At 46.5% G+C, this 20,540-nt stretch overlaps 1 protein-coding gene across 1 annotated transcript in view; it reads left to right on the top strand.

The window, feature by feature from the left end:
* Nucleotides 1-6,341: 6,341 nt before the first annotated feature.
* The window catches only part of ARHGAP36 (Rho GTPase activating protein 36), a 31,339-nt gene continuing 17,140 nt past the window's right edge, over nt 6,342-20,540 (top strand). Inside the window, exon 1 of the mRNA XM_072817625.1 lies at nt 6,342-6,528. Within this exon, the coding sequence (XP_072673726.1) occupies nt 6,471-6,528 (58 nt within the window). The 5' untranslated portion in view covers nt 6,342-6,470. The remainder of the gene's footprint in view (nt 6,529-20,540) is intronic.

Here is a 20,540-nt window from a genome sequence, read left to right as displayed (position 1 = left end):
CTATTTTTGGAAAAATTCCATCTCAAAATTTTGGGGGATTCCTTTTCTAGGGCATCCATTCAGCTGCTTTGCCACGAAATGCATCACCCTAAACTCCCACTCAGCACACATGGCCATTTCCCAGCACCCAAGCTCCATCTAAGACATCAAGACCACTCATGGGTCCTGCCTATCTCTCTTGCTGAGCTAGTTCTGTGCTTGATGCTGGGCCCTTTTAATGCATTCTTGAGGTGGGATCCTGTAGGAGGGGATGTGCCATTGACACCCAGATTTTATTTTTTATTATTTTATTTATTTATTTTTGACACCCAGATTTTAGCATAAGCAGATAGAGTGGCTACCTAGATGGAGAGATTGCCCCCCCCCCCGTTTACATTTTCAAACTTTTTAACAGATAGTAAAATTGAAAGAATGGCACATAAATACTTGTACATATCCTCATTAACAATTTGCCATGTTCTCCCCCCCCCCCCCCCCGCTTCCTCTCCCTCCCCTTGCTCTTGCTCATGGTCTCCCTCTGAAAGTATATTGCAAATACCATAATACTTCTTTCTTTAACACTTCAGCATATATCTCCTAAGAATAAGGACGTTTTTAACCGGGAAGCTTTTTTAAGGGCTCTGTAATTCTCAGCTAGGAGGATGTCTCTAGTCTCTGATGTGCAAAGGGGGACAGAAAGCAAATGAGGTCTAAAGACCAGATTTCAGTATGGATATGGGTAGTGCAAGAAATAGCCAAGCACAAAAAAGGAGGCACAGACAATGGTTCAAGTACAGTATCCAAATCTAAAGAGAGAGAGAGAGAGAGAGAGAGAGAGAGAGAGAGAGAGAGAGAAAGAAAGAAAGAAAGAAAGAAAGAAAGAAAGAAAGAAAGAAAGAAAGAAGAAAGAAAAAGAATGACCATGGGTGAGTCACTACCTTTCCTTGAGCTTCGGTCCCTTCATCTATAAAATGGGAATTGTGCTAGTCTCTGTCCTGCCAACCTTCCAAGCTGTATGAGGTTTAGATGTGAAAATAGATTATGAGAGCACACTGGTAGCTGCCACACTTAAACACGTAAAGGCAAGTGATTTGCAGAGATGACCTTCTGAGCAAGTGAAGCTCAGGTTGGAAATCTCTGTTAACATGGAAGTGGACAGTCCTCCTGTTCAGCCCCCAATCTCTTGTTACTGGAAGCCCCAGAATTTTCATCTCTAATGGAAATCTCAGTGGCTCACATCTCTTGCTGTTTTTAAAAGACATAAACACACACCCCAGTTTTTCTGGTTGTTTTTTCAGACAATTCCATTTTCTCATATTGATTATGGCACAAAAGTGAAAGATCACTTTTATACTTTTTTCTTCTTCCTGGTGTTTCTGTGCTCCCCCTTATTTTCTACTATTCTTCCCAACCTTGTTAAAACTTCTCGAGTTGGAAAATTGTCTCATCCTGCCCACCCCTAGCTCAAAGAGCAAAATGCTTTACAAAATTAAGTGAGCATTTGGGATTTTAAACTTGATTTTATCTTTTTATTCAACCAGAGGGGGTATGTGTGTGGGAGATGCACTTGTCAACTAAAAGCAATTTCTCTGCCTCCCTGGGGACTGAAGCGTAATCGTAGCTCCGTCTTTCTGGTGTCAAGATGAAACTTGCATTTCCCTGAGTGGTGTCAGCACACTGTGACAGACAGCTCCTGGGATCTAGTGAGGGGTACTGGAAAAGAACGGGGTGGTGATGGGGGTGGGGAACAAGATCTGGAAGCTGGTCCTGGCTCATCTCTCATCCTCTCGGTGCTTTGGGCTAGTCACTTACTGTTTTTTGCCTCAGCTTTTCTAACTAAAAGTGGGAAGAATTCTCTCCTATTTCTACCTCATGACGATAGTGCCAGGACCTTGTCAGGCTTTGGTTATATGAAAAGTTTGGAAGCAATCGAGTTCTGGCAGGAAAAGATGTGCTATGGAAGCAATGTATTCTAGGAGTGCTAAGTAGCTAGAAAGGAACTTCCAGTTTTCTTTCTTTTTTTTTTCCAGTTTTCTTTGTATAATCTCATTTGAAAAATGAGGAAGCTCTACCCCCCAACCCCCCGTGCCAGAATTTCGCTATGTTTACCAAGAACCCAGATAAATCTTTCCCAAACAGAAAAGCAGAGAGGCAAAGTCCTGAGGTCCTAAGGTTAATAGCCCCTTTGCAAGAGCACATATGATCCCTATGTACACCACGTAAACCTTCTAATGGGACTCCTCTAAAGGAGGTGCTGGGAGACAGGGTTGCCAATCTGCTAATTCCATCCACAGGCCTGGAGGCAGAGTCCCTTGTCATCTCCCTCCTGAAATTGCGGAGCCCTTCATAACAATCTGTTGAGGGAGGTGAGCAGGGGTTGGGGATCTCCATTAGATAAAGAGGAGCCTGGTGCTCAGGTTGGGTAGCTGACCTACTTGGGCTCATCCAGCCAGTAGGTCAGGATGCCCAGCCTCTCCCTTCCCATGATATTTGAACTTTAAATGCCACGCTCTTTCCACTGTACTTCAGCTGTCTTTGTGTGACACAAGGAACCCAACAAGTAGGGAGTCCAAATGAGGTAGCCAGACTGAAAAATGCTATATAGGCATATACCAGGGTTCTCAGAAAATCCAAATGGATAACTTTTATGGAGTATGCTTTTTTTGCCACTAGTCCCCACTGAGTTTTAAGGTTTGCTCAATTTCTCCTGTTATATATTTACCCACACACCAAAGGGAAGTAGAGTAGGGTGAAAGGGATCACATTCCCCAGAAGGCTGCCCCAGTGCTCCTTGTCGCTGGAGTGCAATGAGGAGACACCATGTTCAAGGGTTCTCAGGGAAAGATGTCTTTCCACTGTACCAGAGTTTCTTTAATTGTATTGGATATAAGAGCCCCTGTGGGGAGCTTGCTAAAAATGCAGTTTTCTGATCCCCATGCCCAGAAATTCTCATTCACTAGGTCTCGAATGAGGGCAGGGAATCTGCATCCTTACAGCACATCCAAAGTGATTCTGCTACATCTGGTCCAATGGGCCATATTTTGTGAAACTCCAACTTATGACCAGCTTTCATTCTTGAAATCTCATTTAATTAACAACTGTTCGCCTGGGTGACAAGTGCTTTTGAGCTTCAGGAAAAAAAAAATAGGAAGGTTTGAAGTCTTCCTTCTCACAGTCAACAAGCCCCCAGCTTGATTTCATCATCGTTAAAATATCCCAGTTAAAATATATTTTCTTTCTGTGAAAGACCTCATGGTAGACAATGACCTAGTAGAAGTAAGGAGCATGGTGCTTGGCTTTTAATTGGAATTGCAATGAAAGACCCTGCAGAGGCCACAAGCTGTCAAGCTCTATGCCTTGCACTGTTAGGGTGAGGGCAGATATACCCAACAGGCCCCTTGTGAGTACATACCTTAGGTAAGAGGTTGCAGGTTCAGGCTAGCAGGCTTCTGACTGGTGGAGGAGGGTGCTAAGAGGCTCTGCATTCTTGGGAAGAAGCAGTAATAACTGGTTATGTGCCTCTGCACAGGAAAGAAGTCCTGCATTTTACTCACGGCGCAACTTTCAGCTTTTTCTGGGTCTCCAAAGTCAGCCCCAGTGCTCTGCATGACCCCAGCCTCAAGGCACCAGTCACTCCCCTAGCCTTTCTTCAGCACAGACAAGGTTACAGATTTGTTTTTCTATAAGTAGTGTATTTTAACTCCAGAAATGATATATGTTTATTAAAGAAAGTTTGGAAAATACTAAAATATGGAAATAATAAAACAGTTAAAAATTACCCATAATTGCATTGCTTAAATATGATCAATATTAAGATTCTGGTGAATTTCCTGTTAGCCTTTTTCCCCCTATGTATAAGCTTATTAGTACTGTTTATATAATAATGTGCATACATTTTGCATGTTGATTATTTTTCATTTAAAATAATCATAAGTATATTTTCAGGTTATTGTATAGGTTTTCAAATTATACACTTAAAAACAGTTGTGCAATCATTCACTCAGTGAACCAACATTATATACATAGTTCAATATCTTGCATACAAAGAACATTTGATAAATATTTGTCAGATGAGTGAATGGATTGATAGATGAATGCATTCCCCTTTTATGTGACATTTAGTTAAGGGTAAAGATTTTCAAAGGAAACTGAACACTAAGTAATTAAGTGGCAGAGGAGGTGGGTCAAAAAAAATGGAGAGGAGAAATTGCTAACTCGAATGGTTAAGTACATTTTCTTGAGAATTCTGAACTTATATTTCTCCCTCTTTTTTTCCCCAAAGAGTTAGCCTTAGTTTGGCTGGAACCTGTTCACAGCCATTAATATCCCCATTTGACAGATGACGAAAACCAAGCCTCAGAGAGGCTTTCTAGTTTTCCTGCAATTACATAGCTAGTACATAGCAGAATTGGGCTTTCAATCTAGGTTTGTAAGGATCCTTAGCTTTGTTCCTTTACCACATCATATCTTTCAGAAAAAGGCAACAAAGGCCAGCTGTCAGGAGTTTGTACCTCTAGTAGAGCTATCCTGGAAGCAGAGAAACTTTAATTATTGAGGCCCATTGGATTGGACTGGGCAGGCAGCCGCCCCAGGAGGGAGACAAAAAAAAACACAAAACAAAACAAAACAACAACAACAATAAAAAAAAAACACCTCCTTCATCTTGGAAAAAAAAAACAAGAAACCCATTGATGCCATGACAAAAGCTGGTGGTGGATAAGCTCATGGGAAGAGGTAAGGCTGAGATTTCAATATCCAAGGCCTGAAACTGGACATTTCTAGATGTCAGACTTGTTTGGCTTGGATGACTGGGTATTTGTACAGCAGAAATTGGTAAAAGAGCAGGTATGGTGAATGTTTGTTGTCTTTGATTGCTTTTAGAATACAGAGAAAATTGGAAATGATTTTAAAATTGGTGCAAAGGCAGGGAGGTACCATGTTTCCCAGAAAGGAAGGAAAATGAGTGGAAGGAAACCCTTTAAACTCTGACTAGACCTCAACTTTGCTAAGAATTGCATGACAAAGTACAGGTGATTCTTCCACTTTATGCACCCCTTCTGCTGCCTTAATGCTAATATCAGTGGTTAACAAAGCAAATGTAAGAACTGCTCTCCCCAAAGGACTTGTGATTGCAGTTTCCTCTCCTTAGGCCTGCAATCGAGCTGTTGGAAGAGGATTTTTCATATTTCTTGCTACTTCCTCACTAGAATTTTGATCTACAGAGCGCCTTCTCCCAGTGGAGAAAAACAAGGCACAGAGTCACGTCTCCACGACTGCCAATGGAGGATTGGGGGAGAAATTATTTTGGGCCTCTGGACTTAAGCAGCTCAGGGCTGGTTTACTACTACCAGATGCCCCTAAACACTGAACCCATTATGGTACGTGCCCCCATATGTATTTAAAATTTAAAAATACAAAGTCATAGAAGAAGTATAATAAAATCCAACATAGTACCACCACCCCCATTGAAATATCAGATATCAAATTCTTTCTAAAAATAAATGTTGGTGCCCCTCCTATGCCAGGGCCCTGAGCAAAAAGTATAGGCGGCGGAATCTGTAAGTCAGTGGCACCTGGGGGGCACTCCATACTTACATATACTTGACACTGCGTTCTTTCATCTCACTTGGAGTTTAATCCCCTAAAAACGAAGGTTCTCAGGAAGCATAGCATCTCCCTCTTCTCTGAGGGAGCCGCAAAGGCAAGGGCAGTAAAATTAGTCTCAGCTTTGGGGCTCCTTGGGTGGGCGAGGGGGCAAAGCTCTTTTCTCCTACTCACATTCTTGGTTCTGTAGAATGGAACAGTGATTTAAAATCAGATTTGGAGCTACTCAGGACTGAGGTGATGCCTCTCCTAGGACAGAAGGTTCTCAAGGGCTGAGACGGTTCCTTCCCTTCTGATTCAGGGCTCCTGGGGCAGACACCGCTTCCCCAGTAGACTGGGTCTCCCCAGGGCTGAGATGATGTGTCCTCGCAATCGCGGGGATTTGTAGGGCTGGTATACAGCCTCCCTCTCAGATCTGAGGCTCCCTGGGACAGGTGCACCAACTCGCCTACAAATTCCAGCTCCTGGGGACAGGCCCGCTTTTACGCACCTGATCAAAAGCTCCTGGAGGCAGAGACCTCCCCTCCCACTCAGATTCGGGGCTCACCGGGGCTGGGGTGGCGTCTCCCCTCAGACTCGGGGCTCCCCGGGGTAGGGGCAGGGTCTCGCCTTCAGAGTGAGCTCCCGGGGACAGGAGCTGCATCTTGGTCTCCCTCCGGGTGGGGGAAGGGGCTACCGGACCAGCGGCCTCTCCTCCGGAGGGAGGGGGGGCGCTCCCCTGAGGCCCTGCCCCCTTCGTGACAAGCCCGAGGTGTCCGGTGACCAAGACACTCCGAGCTGGGTGCAGGGTGCGGCTCAGGGCGTGGTCACCGGGGGCTACTTAGGGCGGCCCTGTGCGGGGACGGCGCGGAAGCCAGCTGCAAGGCGGCCGGCACTCGGCGCGGGTCATGGCGTGGATCCTGGACTGCCTTTTCGCCTCGGCCTTTGAGCCCCGCCCCCGCCGTGGTGAGTTGGGCCCACCGAGTCTGGGGGCTGGGGCGCTCGGGCCCGGGGCAGCCGGCGGGCCACAGCCCCGGTTGGGCGCCCTGGGGCTTGGCTCGCCGCCCCCTCGTCTCCCTTCCCGCTGGCTTTTAGCTAATTGTTCCTGGCTCCAGGGACTGCCCCGTCGAGGCCCCGCATAAATCACCAGCTTTGCCGGGAACCGCGAGCAATCGCGCTAATGGCCGGGCAGGACGCGGGGTGAGCGCGGGGGCGGAGCCGCTGGCTCACCGCGCGGGGAGACCGCGGAGCCTTGGGGCCCGACGCGCCACCCCGCAACCCAAGGGCCCTAAAGCCCCGAGGGGGAATGTTCCAGGCTGCGCGGGCAGGGCCCAGGGACGATGAAGATGAGGGGGGAGGGAGGTCCTTTTGGCCGAATCTTGTCCCTAGCATCCCAACCTTAACTACGGAATATCACCGTGGGCCTCTTAGAGTCGTCGAATTCAACCCCTTCATTTAAGACATGGCGACACTGAAGCCCAGAGATGGCAAAAGGCCTGCTCAAGGTCATACAAGGAGTCGGCAGCAAATCTGGTTCTGTTGCCCTGCCAACTGCCCACTGCCCCAAACTGCCCAGGGGCGGAGGCTTGGGGTCTTTAGCCTGGGTCTTTACTTGGGTGCTTGAAATCAATGCTTTGTTCCCCTTTCCCTGTGGAGTTGAGGCCATAGATGTGCAAAGATCACAGCACGGATCAAAATATGTGGGTGGCATTTCACCCCTTTCCTGGAACTGCTTCTATAAAGCACATTTTTGAAAACCGATTTTTTTTCCTTCTTAAAGTTTCAGAAGACTGTTTGTTTCTTTTTGAGATTTCCCAGGACCCCTACCCACACTGTCCTTCACTCCCCCTTGGGAGGCCCCACCCCTTCCAGGCTGCCACCTGCCCCCACTGCCACCTGTTTTTCCATAGTCTCCACCTCCAAAATCTATATTGGTGAGAGTGCGTCATTGGTCACCAGCCATAGACAAAACCTGGGGCTGTCTCCTCTTTCCTCTGCCCCCTCACAGGCGGGGGAGGAGAGGCAGGGAGAGGGTGGGCCTCAACAACTTATTTCAGCAAAAACTTGTTTTCAGTTCTTGTCAGCCTCAGCACCCTGCTGAGAACCATCCCAGGAGTCTGACTACTGCTCAGGGATTGCAGCGTGGTTAGCAAATTCAAGTATAGTCTCTGGCAAGCCACAAGATCTCCGAGAAGGAAAGATATCTGCATACACACAGAGAGTTTAATTTTTTGTTCTGTACATTTGTTCAAGTTTATGTGAGCTTAGTAAATTGGAAAAAAGGGGGGAGGGAGTTTTATGAATGCCTTTTAAGGCCTTAATGGCCCAGGCACCCTGTTGGAGAAAAGGAGGGAGGGGAACTGTTCCACCCCCACCTGGCCTACAAGGTTGTCTGTGACTCTAATGAGATCACGAATAGGAAGTTTCCTTTAGGAATAACCCCATTAGGACTGGGTTAATATCACACAAGAAAGCCCATCCCTATCTAAAGACATCCATGTCTATTTACATTTGAAGACTTTTCCTTAAATGGAACCCAAATCTATGTCCTTCTGGCCCTGGCACTGACCTTCATGATCCTTTCACAATGGAAGAGTGCCAGCCCTCCCCATTCCCCCACCCCCACTCACCCCTATTCTTATGCAGGCCAAACCTCCCCAGTTTCTTCATCTGTTGGACATGTGACATGGCTGCAAGTCTCCTACCCGCATCTAGCTGCTCTTCTTTGAACATGTTCCAAGTTGTGAATGCCTAATGACCTGGCCAAAAGAGGATTTCCAGCTGTGCCCCTGTAAATATAGTCCTGGATGGCTGACTTTCCCTCTTTTGGAAGCCTACATGACACTCATGGTACACAGATACTTAGTCATAAATAAGCACATACGTACACATTCCCACACCCACACATGCCCACATTCAAATCACGGATGCACAAACACACATGCTTCACTCTCATCGTGTGCTTTTCACACACAGTACAATATACCCATATCACATGTGCACATCCTACACATAAATCTCACGTACATACCACACAGTTCACACAAATAGTTTATTCATACTGGAAGTACTTTCAATTGAAGCTACTTTTTTTTTTTTACAGTCAAGCCAAGTTCTTTTCAGTGTCTGCATTCTGTATTTAGTTGGTGTTTGAACCCAAGTGTGAGATCTTAGATTTGCTACTGAATGTCTACTCTAGTGAGACCTGTTCCCCCACATATGCTGGTAGCATGCCACTGCCCACACCAGCTCCATTACTCATAATAGCAGCCAATATATGTGAAGCCCTTCCCAGGTGCTGGGCCCTGGGCTCACTCCTTTACATGTATAATCTCATTTAAGTCACAGGACAGCACTCTGCAATAATTAGTCTTTGGGTACAGTTTTTTTTTTTTGACCAGGTAAGAACCTGTTCATTACTCTCTTCCCTGACCAATGCTGTGCAATATGAATAATAACTATTCATGTGATTGTACAACATAACTATTAATATTCTGTAGGGCTATAATTTGCCATGGGTGCCTCCCTTCAGATATATTCCTGAAATCCTCTGGAGTCAGAGGTGGAGGGAAGTAGCTGGCCACTGGCTGGATAGAGTAGGGAGAAGTATTTTAAATGTCTCTCACCCACCCACCTCCAATTTTCCCAGAAGATAGTTGATATGTCAGAGTAATCTTTTGATGGTGGTAGTGGACAATGGACAACCATATGAAGACATCTGGACGAGGCATCATGGAGATTTGGGAAGAATAGTGGCCCAGAAAGGTCTTTTTTCCCAGGGAAAGGGACAGCACGATTGACCCACTTGAAATTCTCTCTTCCAGTTTGCTCTTGGCATTGGATTTAGCCTCAGACAGTTGAACTTCTGTAAAGCAGCCAAAACTCTAAAGCTGAAGGGACCATGGAGCCCACTTTACATACAAATTTGATCTTTCCTTGGAGATGGGACCCAATCAATTTGCTGAGACCAGGCCCGATTCAGCTGTAACAGGATTATTTTTTCAGAGCTGGGGCAAGTTTGCCAGTGCGACATCCCACTCCCCCTGTCATGCTATCAGATGAGCACCCCCATTCACCAATGGTAGGACTTCCCCAAATTCCTTTGTAAATCATTTGTTTGCACCTCAAAAGACATTTTCCCATAGGAAAAAAAATGTGACGCTCTCAGATTAGCCACTTTACCCACCATGAGGCTTAAAGACAGAATCTGTGCGATGAAAACTGGCAGAAAATAATACTCTTGCAGAACGTACCTCAGGCTCCAGTGGTATTGCTGACATTCATCAAACTTAAATATCGAATGACGAAAAGCATATTGGGCATTGATAGAACAGGACACCAGGTCCCTGAGGGTGATTATGGCAATGCTGTAAGCAACATCATTCTTTTATTCATGCTTATCTACTAGGACAACCTAAACGTCCAACACTAGTGGAATGGTTAAACAGACTCTACGATGTACCACTTGTTAGACTAGTCTACAGCCATAAAGATGGTGTTCATGAAGAATATGTAGCAATGTGGGAAACGGTATGATTATAATTGTGTCAAGTATGCATTTTTGAAAGACTGGAAGAAAATTCAGCAACAAAGTAAAGTAAGAGATTCTATTAAGTGGGTGCCATAATTGTTATTTCTGTTTATTAAAACCTTTATCACGTTTGTTTTTATATTACTCTTATAATTTAAAAATGTTTTAAAAAGGATAATACAGGGCCTGTGATATGCAAATAAATCAGATGATTATCTAGAATCCCACTATACTGTGTTTAATCTAAGGGCTTTTTTTCCCCTTCAAATTGTAGCTTAAATGTAATGACTAGATCAAGTCAGCCTCTTCTCAATGACCATAAAATGTCCTCTAAAACTGGGTGGGAAGAGGCAGAACTGGTTTGAGATCTAGGCCTGTTTTTGCCCTGTGTTGCGGGGAGCAAGTTATTTAACCTCTCTTCAAATGATATAATAATGCCTACATTTCCAGGTTATAAATAAGAATAATCATATTCATATGGTATATCAATTACATTAAATACTCTATGGCTCAGGTATCAAAAGATGTGTTTTTTTCCTTCTCCAAAGATTTACTATGAACCAGTCACTTTACATAAATGATTTCATTTAACATTCATGACAACTGTCTCCGAGGTAAGTATTCTTATCTTTATTTTAAAGACAAAAGCTCAAAAACAAAAACAAAAACACAAAAGCTCAGAGAAGTTAAGTAACTTGTCCACTGCCACACAGTGGCTGAGCAAGGATTCTGACCTGCCTTGGTGTGATTTCAAAGCTTGAATGATATTAAAAGAGATCACATTTGCAAAGCTCCTAGCCCTATGCTGATATACAACAAACAGTTGCTAGGTAGTCAATATGATGTTAGTGCTGTTCCCTTGCCCAGAGTCCAAATTCTGATCTTTGATCTATTTGATTACTTGTAGATTCCTTTCTGAGAAAAAATGCACATTTCAACTGGAAGATGCAGTGCAAATACCACCTGTGTCTTCATTGCTGGCCCTCTGAGTCACTAGGAGATGCTTTCTGTTTCTTTCTGGCAGTATCATTTGTTCTCACATGTATCAGCAGAAGTAGGTAGATGGCATGTTTGATGAGCCTTGGCAGCTACTGTTATATCTCAGATACACCTCTTGAGAAACCGCACAGCTTCCTCAGGATGAGCACCCAATACCCAGCCACTAGTAGGTCCCTGCACTCAGGGAAGCTTATTAAATGGCCAGAGCCTATTCTAAACCCCTGCTTCACCAGAGGTGTGGTACGCTGACCCTTCATTGCTAACCCTCCTTCTTCCCTCCTCAAAGCAGAGGCTATGGGCCTCCTCAGAAGCAGAGATGGGTAGGCGCTGGAGAAGTTTTTCTAAATTCCAAAATCCTCAGAAGGACTCCCGAAGAGATAATGTTGCATGCTGGAGTCTGGGGTCAGTGAGGGGTAGCATGCAAGATTAATAAGAGGGGTGAGGGAAAAGGAGAAGGTGAAGGCATCTTCCAAAGACTTGGAACACCTGGATACCAGCCTCTCAGAGCTTTTTCCGACCTCAAATCTCAATTTAGGGGATTCTACAGAACCCCAATGCTCAACTTTTTAACCTCCTACCACTTCCTTCTTAAATGCAGCTTTTGTTTGTAGTGACTTACTTTTGTCTCTAGAGGGAGGCAACAGCATCAGGGAGGGAAGGGCATAGAGAGGGGTCTTCTCTCACTTGACCATTTTAGATTTTAGGCTAAGGGTAAATTTTACTTTCCTTTAACTGCAAACAGATAAACAACTAACTGGAGCTGTATTTTAAGTGCTGTAAAATAGATATCAGAAAAATACCCACCATCTCTCTCGTCACCCTATCTGCCTCCCAACCTTGGTGGCTGCTAGAAGAAGTGGCCTTTGAAATCCTTTTTAATTTTTAGGGTGGCAGTGAATAAGGAAGACCAAGCAGGAGTGGGGGGGGGGCAGTTTCGCCAGGAAATAGTCATGCTGTCATTCCCTTGAGTACCATGGCACAGCATGTATATATAGGAGACAGGGTCCGGAATGGGCCTGCAGTGAGGGTTGGGGAGTTCATTTCATAACTGGGCGGGGGGAGTCTAGATACTGGGCAGGTAGTTTGAAACTTTCCTGCATGGAGTATTACCACTGAAACCTTGGTCTCATTAACACTGCCAGGAGAAACTGCAGAGTGAGAATTGGACTAAGGGTCCAGTTCTTCCCGGGCTGCATTAGGCTGATCAAAACATTGTCCTAAAAGAAGAGGGGTTATTTCAAGAGTGTCAGACACATAAGTAATGAGGAAAATTGGCAGCTCAGTCAGTCGGCTTCAGTCGCTGAACAAAGTGGTTGAGACACTGGGGTATACGGTAAAGGTGGAGGGGAGTACAGTGAGGGAGGGAATTAACCTTTTCTTGAATGTTTTCTATGCACGTTAGGCATTTGGCTGGTGCTTTCCATATTCTACCCCTTTCAGTCCTCTGAGCATTTCTAAAGCAGGTGTTAATATCTCCAATATACATAAGAAAAAAAAGTGAGATTCAGAGAGATGAAGTAACCTTCCCAAGATCACACAGCAAGGAAGCGATGGAGCCGGGGATATAACTCAATGCTTTCTCACTCCAAAATTCCTCTGCCCCTACGGAAAAGTCAAAGATTCTCATCTTTAAAGGGCTTTACTCTCATGGCGAAACCAAGATCTCTCTCCTCAATAAAAAAATTCACATCTGTACCTTGCCCCTAACAGGTTGTTTTTAATATGAAAACAAGCAAATTTCTGTTTACAGTTGAGAGTAATGGGAGTTATTAAAGCATTTTTCCACCTTTACAATTCTCCATATAATTTATAATCCTCATGTTATAAACTCCAAAGAGAAAAAGGCATAGTGCAGATTTTAAGCTCCAAGTAGTGTGTGTGTGTGTGTGTGTGTGTGTGTGTGTGTGTTGGGATGGGAGGCAGGAAGAGAAACTTAGAAGAGGGAGAGGGCTCACAAGAGTGACTTTGAGGAAGTGGAAGAGAAGCTGGTATATTCAGAAGAGGTGTCAGACTGATCCACAGCTGCAGGAAAGCCAAATGCCTGAGACTAGATGCTGGGAGAAATGAAAGTCTGATGAACTCCTCATATGGACTTACCAAGGGCTTCAGCTAGTCTGTGCCCTGAGTGACTGAGACTGGCCTCTCTATCACCCCGCTCCATTTTTTTTTTCAAAAGGAGACTTTCTGGCTACATATTAGTTTAGGCAATGGTTTTCCTGCCCACCCAGGATGAGGTGCTGACCCAGGCCCAGCTTCAGGGAAGTTTTATGGATGTTCCAGCTGCTTTTCGGCCACACACCAGGCTCATTTGTGCCAGTTGAGAGGGCACAATAATAACTGTAGCAATTTAAATCATGCTTCTCGCTTTCCCCCCTGAAAAGTGGTGAAGTGACTCACCACAGTTGAATTGTCCCTCTCTCTCCACCCCCTGACCTCTTTGCAGCAGTCTAGGCTGGTTCCCTAGGGGCTGAGCTGGAAGCTGTGACTGGCCTGACACCCCGCCATAAATGTGTTCCCCCCATGTATTGTTTTAATTTGGATTTCTCATATGAGGCTGCTTGGAAGGCATTAGAGCAGCATGAGCCCCATTAGGCAAGCACAGTGCTCCCTCTTTCCCCCACCAAACATGAATAATACAAAATAGGGCCATTCAGGAATTTTTTCTGGGGGGGGGAATCTGCTTGTTTTTCAATGTGCAGCTTGATATGGAGATGACTGTCCTGCTTGAAATTTACTGCATACCGGGATCCCTGGGTGGCGCAGTGGTTTAGCTCCTGCCTTTGGCCCAGGGCGCGATCCTGGAGACCCGGGATCGAATCCCACGTCGGGCTCCCGGTGCATGGAGCCTGCTTCTCCCTCTGCCTGTGTCTCTGCCTCTCTCTCTCTCTCTCTCTGTGACTATCATAAATAAATAAAAAAAAAAGAAATTTACTGCATACCAACTTCTGGTGGTAATGCTGTAAAAACAGGCCTGGGGGAACTGTGAAATCATTCCCTCACTCCATTCTGACCCCTCGCCTCCATCATTCTCCATACCCAATTCCCCTGACCCTATGGCTAGACAATGCTCATTCTCTGATCTTTCAGCACCAGCCTAAGGAGAGCTCCCAGAACAGGAGCTGGTGAGGTGCTTATGAGCCTAGAGTAATTAAAGATTTTGAGGTGTCAACAAAGCAGGTAATTAGGTGGAGAAGGTATCAGCTATCTGAGAGACAAAGAAAGTAATTATGCTGAGCACTCTTGGTGCTGTCAGTAAACTCAAAAGAAAGATTTGTTGAGAAATGATACTGTTTGATAGAGACTTCAATGCCTAGCAGGAATCAGGAGACTGGGTGAGGCTGCCTGGTATAGAAAAAAGGTTTAGGGAACATAGCAAACCTGTATTTAAATACTAGCTCCACCTCCCTCTGGCTGTGTGATCTTGGAGTAGTTACTTTACTACTCTGAGCTTGATGTGTGATGTATAAAATAGCGATAATCATAGCTCCACCTATCTCATTGGGTCATTGTGAGGACTCGAAGAGGTAATGATTGTAAGAGCACTTAGCCTGGTGCCTGGTGCACAGCAAGTACTTAATAAATGGTAACGTTATTATGATGATCACTACCATTACTCTTACTATATCCCAGACGTTCTCTACAGGAGCTCAGAGTTTAAAAGGAGAGACCAATAATTGTAGTTATGTATCCAGTTATGTATGATCATGTCATGAGAAGTATGAAGAGTGTAATTATGGTGGCTCAAAGGAGGGAGCCTTCAACTGGGAGGGAGAAAATCAGAGAAAGTTTTGTGACTCTTAAGTTAGGTCTTAGAAAAATAAGTAGGAGTTTGTCACGAGGCCCAGGGGAAAAGAGATTCCAGGCAACTGGATCTGCCCACACAAAGCCAAGGAGATGTGAAACAGCAAGGCCCTGAGCAAATAGTTGGGCTCAGCTAGGCAAGGACTGGGATCTCCAGGGGGGAGGGGTGTTGGGCGAGTGACCAAGAATCTCTCCAGTTTGCTCCCACCAGCCCCTGCACCGCGCCCCTAGGTGCCCTACCTGGCCAATCACGTGCAGCGCCCTCCTCTTCTTTCCTCTAAGCAGCCAGGTAAGCTCACACCCTGCCCCAGCAGGCCTTGCGATGACGCACCAGCCAAGGGCAGGCGGACCCAGACACAGCAGGTCAAGCCAGCGGCGACCCTGCCAGAGTCTCTGGTCCCTACCTCCTTTCTCGTCCCAGTCCTTGGGCAACGCCCCTCCCCCAATTAAAAAAAAAACACCCATCAAGCGCAGTCACTTGGATTCTCTTAACAACCCAGTTCTCTCACACACTATACCAGTCCGCTCAGGCAGCACTCCACTCCAAAATACACATGGTCTCCAGCCCTCCATCTGAGCCCATACACTGGCCACATGCATCTCCCCCCACACATGAACACATCACACCCAAATACACACACACACACACTCCATACCTTCATGCACATGAACCTTTTAACACACACAGCTTAAGTAGGCTCACATAAAGACATTTTGCTCATGAACTCACTCACACACAATACACCCCAACAAACACCACCCATAAACTCACACTGGCATAGCACATCCAAGGGTAAACACACATCAAACACACCTATGCACACAAGGTTCAATGAGCATAACACATATACACACTGCACACATATACACACTCACCACAACACGACCACGAACCCGGCAGAAATCATACATCGAACACACCCACATCCAGATCGCACCCACATAGTCACACTATAATCCGGCAGAAATGTACAACTTACAAGCATGCACACACAAACACTGCGCAAAACACACGCTCCACGTCCGAGCGCAAACCAAATATACTCCACACCCCACACCCAGCCACACACCGAACGCACACACAGACGAACCGCATCCGCGCGCGCGCACACACGCGTACATGCATACATACATACACACACACACAGCCCGCCCCCTCCTTCCCTCTGGGCGGAAGAGAAGGGGGCGAGGAGGGGAGGAGGGGAAAGAAGGAAGGGGGATGGGCCGGCGAGGCGGTGAAGGCACAGACGCTATCTTCCCTTTGACCTGAGGTGTTGCCCCCTTAACGCCTGTTCTCCAGTCCCAAGTAAAGGGATTGAATTGGGTCCAGGCGGGGGGCCAGTTGCAACCTAGGAAAGCTGGAAGGTTGGGGGAATCCGCCGGCGGGTGGCTAGCGCTAGGGCTCCGCGGGGACCCTGCTTCCTCGTATAATGGACCCCCCGGGAGGCTCCTCCTACCGTACCCTCCCCCAGATCCTTCAGCGCCTTGACCTTTGCCCCCCAGGGGGTGTTTTTCCTCCTATCTTTGGGAGAGTGGACAACTCTTAAGGGTGGAGGGCATTATTGGTTTCAAGAAGTAAGGAGTTTAGATCTGCAGAGAAGCTTTTTGCGAAACCTGTCCTAACCTAGCTTGAAGACTTCTCTTCATGGAGAACTCACTATTTTGCAAAGCAACTAATTTTCTGCATAAAAATCACTGACCCCGCGCTGGACACATAGTAGGGCGTCATATATGTTCCTCCCTCCCGCTTATGTCACCAAATCTGGTAGAGCTATCTGCAGCCCGCACCAGCCTGTGACAGCTCTTGGGCAACCGGTGAGTTTTTTGTTTTTTTGTTTTCTTAGCACACAAGCTCTCCCGAGAACTGCGGCCAAGGCTGTGGAGCCACTGGCGGCAGGGGGCGGTAGAGTTGCCAAAGGTGCTTTGCACTGCGAGGTAGCCCCCACAGGAAACTCTGAGGTACAGGCTACCTGCTACAGGGGTTATTCCAGAAGGCTCTGCATCCAGATGACTATCTGGCTCCGGTCGCCTGCTTTCCTCCCTGGACAATATACTGGACAGCGGGGGTAGGAGAGGTGGAGGAAGAGGACATCTGTCTCCTGCGGCGCATTGTGTAAAGCGCCGTACTGAAGGCTTCAGAGTCGTTCTACTTCGAATCCCTGTTCTGTGGCTTTGTAGGTGACTAGCTTAGCAAGTCACTGAGGTATGTTGGCGGGGTGGTTGTGAAGTTGGAAGGAGGAAACACATGCAAAGTGTTTATCCCAGTTAAGATCTGGAAGAACTCCCTTCCTTTCTAGCCCTTCCTCCTCTCTCCAACCCTAATCAGATATAAAGATTTGAAAGTTTGGGGAATTGGAGAATCAGGGGGAGGGATAAATGGCCACCAGACGATGCCCCTAAGCAATGCCAGAAAAAAAGTTAGCATTCAATTCCTTAAGCGATGTTCTGTGTTTAAGGGAAATGCTTGCACCAGTGATTTTAGTGATGCCACTTGATAGTTACAAGACATTCCAGGTTACAGCCCCAGTCCTTGGGACTCCAGTGAGGCGCCTCTGTCCATCACCTCCATTACTCACAGGTACTTACTAATTTATTTATTTATTTCTCCCTGTGTCCTAACCAAATTGCCAGGTTAATTTTTTTAAAATTTGTAATGAACACTCATTGGGGACCAGGGACATCTCCTCTTACTTTATGTCTTGTGGGTGTCCAGCACAGTGCCACACACTGTGTCCAACACTGTGGCTGGATTACATGCAACCAAGAGATGTCCTGAATAAAATCTTTTGGAAATGCTGAGACTTGAGGACACTTAAGGAGTTATCATAAGGAATCTAGAGAGAGGACTCCAGTAGTGCCACCCCAGATGCTGTGGGGAAGACAGGTGGTAGCTTTGGGGTAGGGAGCTATTCCTTTCCTCCTCAAAGCCCTCCATCCTGAAGCCTGTCTGGAAGGGCGTTGTTCCACTGCGGCTGAGGCTTCTGCAGTCAATTAAGAAGAAAGCCTCTTTCCTGGAGGGCAGAGGCCCTGGCCAGCTAGAGGGTGAGTCACTCACTGTCTCAGAGTTGAGCAGCAGAGGTGGCACTACAGTGGCAGTGAATCAGTCCAAGATGGCATGGGGAGATTACCTGAGTGATGATGAGCAGGGGGATGAAGCATAAACCTGAGCCCTTGGGCTGGGGCTAAGTGGTAGAGTCTCTGTATACAACTTCAGAGAATCGGCTCTTAACCCACCCACCCCCTTCCACTCCAGCCAGGTCCCCAAGGATAGCGCTGGCAGCCTTCTTAGAGTAGGAAGTGAGGTGGAAAGCACCCTTCTTGGGGGGGTGTTTGGGGTACCTAGATTCCAATCCTGATTCTGCTACTTGCTATGTGACCTTGGGGAAGCCCTTTTCCCTCCTGTGCCCAACACCAGAAGGTGGTCCAGGGGTCAAGGCCTCTGTGCCAGGCCATATGTACCATACTGATGCTATTTCACATGTTCTTCCCCATGGTGCTATGGGGTGAGCATTTATTCCCCTATTTTGCAGTTGAGAAAACTGAGGCTGAGTGATATTCAGTGATCTACCTTTTCACTATTATATTGTGCAGTATTTATGTTACCAAGGCGATCACTATAACTCAAGCCGACAACCTGCCATTCTTCTGCCTAAATTGACTCTCTGTGCACTGGGGTTCAAATCATGTCTCCCAACTGCCCCTAACACCAACTTGTGTTACTTTCCTGACAAGGCAGTTGGCTACCTGAATGGGTTTCTTGTTTCATCTTCTTGACACCCACCCACTCCCAACTAAAATCCTTCCCTGGTATATCAGTCTAAGATCCTACATTATAAAGCAAGCATCACCAGAAGGATGCTCCCCAATATCAGTCCCATTATCACAAAGGTGGGGAAATTGGCTGCAGGATGCTGCAGTGAGGAAGGGGAGCAGAGCTGCTAGGGCCAGAAGGAGGGGCTACAGAAAAAAATCCAACAGGAGAGAGAGAGAGAGAGAGAGAGAGAGAGAGAGAGAGAGAGATGCCAGGGACAATTTGGACCAGCCTCAAACTGCTGCTCCCTCCCTTTCTCCCCCTCTCCTGATCTGGTGCTCTAGAATGTATAAAGGGGCAGCACCCAGCCCATTTGCAGCAGGAGGAGAGGGAGAGATCCTCTTCTTCAATGGAAAGGAAAACTGCCCTGAGCATTCAAATTACATTCCTGTGTTGGGTAAGATTTATTGAATTACTGTGGGGGGGAGGGGTGGGAGGAAGGAGGAGGAAAAGAGGGCATCTTCCTGGTCCTGATGGTGGCGAGGTGGTACTTCAAGTGCAAAGAGCGCCACCCCTGTGGCTGCTGGAGCCAGAAACTCTCCTTTTGCTAGGGTAGTTAAAAGGGACTTGCCATGGGGTTCCTGGATCTAATTTTCCAATCCAGGAGATCTGAGAGCCACTTCCCTGAGCTTTTGGGGAGGCAGTCCATGTCTCCCTGGGCTGCCCCAGTATCTGTGTACACCTCAAGTCAGCAGCAGCCCACGTTCCTCTCCCCTCCCTTTCATTCCTTCTCTACTTTGCCCAGGCTCTGCCTCCTACTCTTTCCCTCTTGCCAGGATCACCCATAGTCTCTGTGACATTCTTGACTCTCTTCTTTCTTTTCTATTCCTGTCCCTCTGTGTCAACAATACCCTCCTCCTTTTGTCCATTTACTTTGTCCAGGAGAGGAGAAAAATCCAGTTGGGAGGGGGTGTAATTGCATATTTGAAATCTCCCCATTTGAGAGCTTGCATTTATAACCCCGTGTTACCCTCATCGCATCAGATGAGAATATTTAGTACTTGTGAATAATATATTTTTGCTTGACTGAACAGTGATTTGTACATACCAGTGCTGGGCTGCAGATTGGAAGGGCAGCAGTTTTGGGAAGAGGTATTAGAAGGTAAGATGGTTTGGGCAGGTGTGGATGCCTTCTGATTTCACAAGGTGCCAAGAAGCTACAAAAAGAATGATGAAGGCTATAGTTGTGTGTGTGTGTGTGTGTGTGTGTGTGTGTGTTGCAGGAGGGAGGTTACTGAGACCATCCTCATCCAGGTGGGTAGAGGACTTTGCAAAGTCAGCTTCTGTTTGCTCTTGCACGGGACTTTGAACAAAATGACCTTTTTGTCTCTGAGTTTGCAAGAGCAGAGGCCCTGGACAAAACAGGAAACAAGGAGCAGAAAGAGTGAGGCAAGGAGGGGAGGAGGTTATAGCTGGTGCAGTCCCTGTGTGCAAAGGGCCAACAAGAGATGTTCCCTGCCCTCCAATGCCATACCAATCAGGGAAGAAGGGAAGCAATGAAGGGTAGCAAAGTGCGCTGAGCTTCTATCCAGGAGTTTTGGGTCTTCCTCTCAACTCTGCCACTAATTAGCTCTGTGCCCTTTGGTAAGTTTCTTAGCCATTTAAACCTCCACTTCTGCCTTTCCTTTGCTTGTAATGTGAGATTGTGTGGCATGACCAGGGGAGGTGAAATTTGGAGCACTCAGAGGAAGGGACTCCTGAGCTGAATCTCCAAGGAGAGATCAGCTTTGAATAAAGGGAGAGAAGATTGTGGGGTACAGCGAGAAACAGTGGGAGTAGCCCAGGGAATTTAGCAAACAGGTATGCGTAAGGCACTGAGCTGGCTGCTGCGTTGAA

Source organism: Canis lupus, chromosome X, assembly GCF_048164855.1.
Source record: "Canis lupus baileyi chromosome X, mCanLup2.hap1, whole genome shotgun sequence".
NCBI classification, from domain to species: domain Eukaryota; kingdom Metazoa; phylum Chordata; class Mammalia; order Carnivora; family Canidae; genus Canis; species Canis lupus.
The sequence above is the reverse complement of the archived record's forward strand: the minus strand, read 5'-3'. Positions and strand labels throughout refer to the sequence as shown.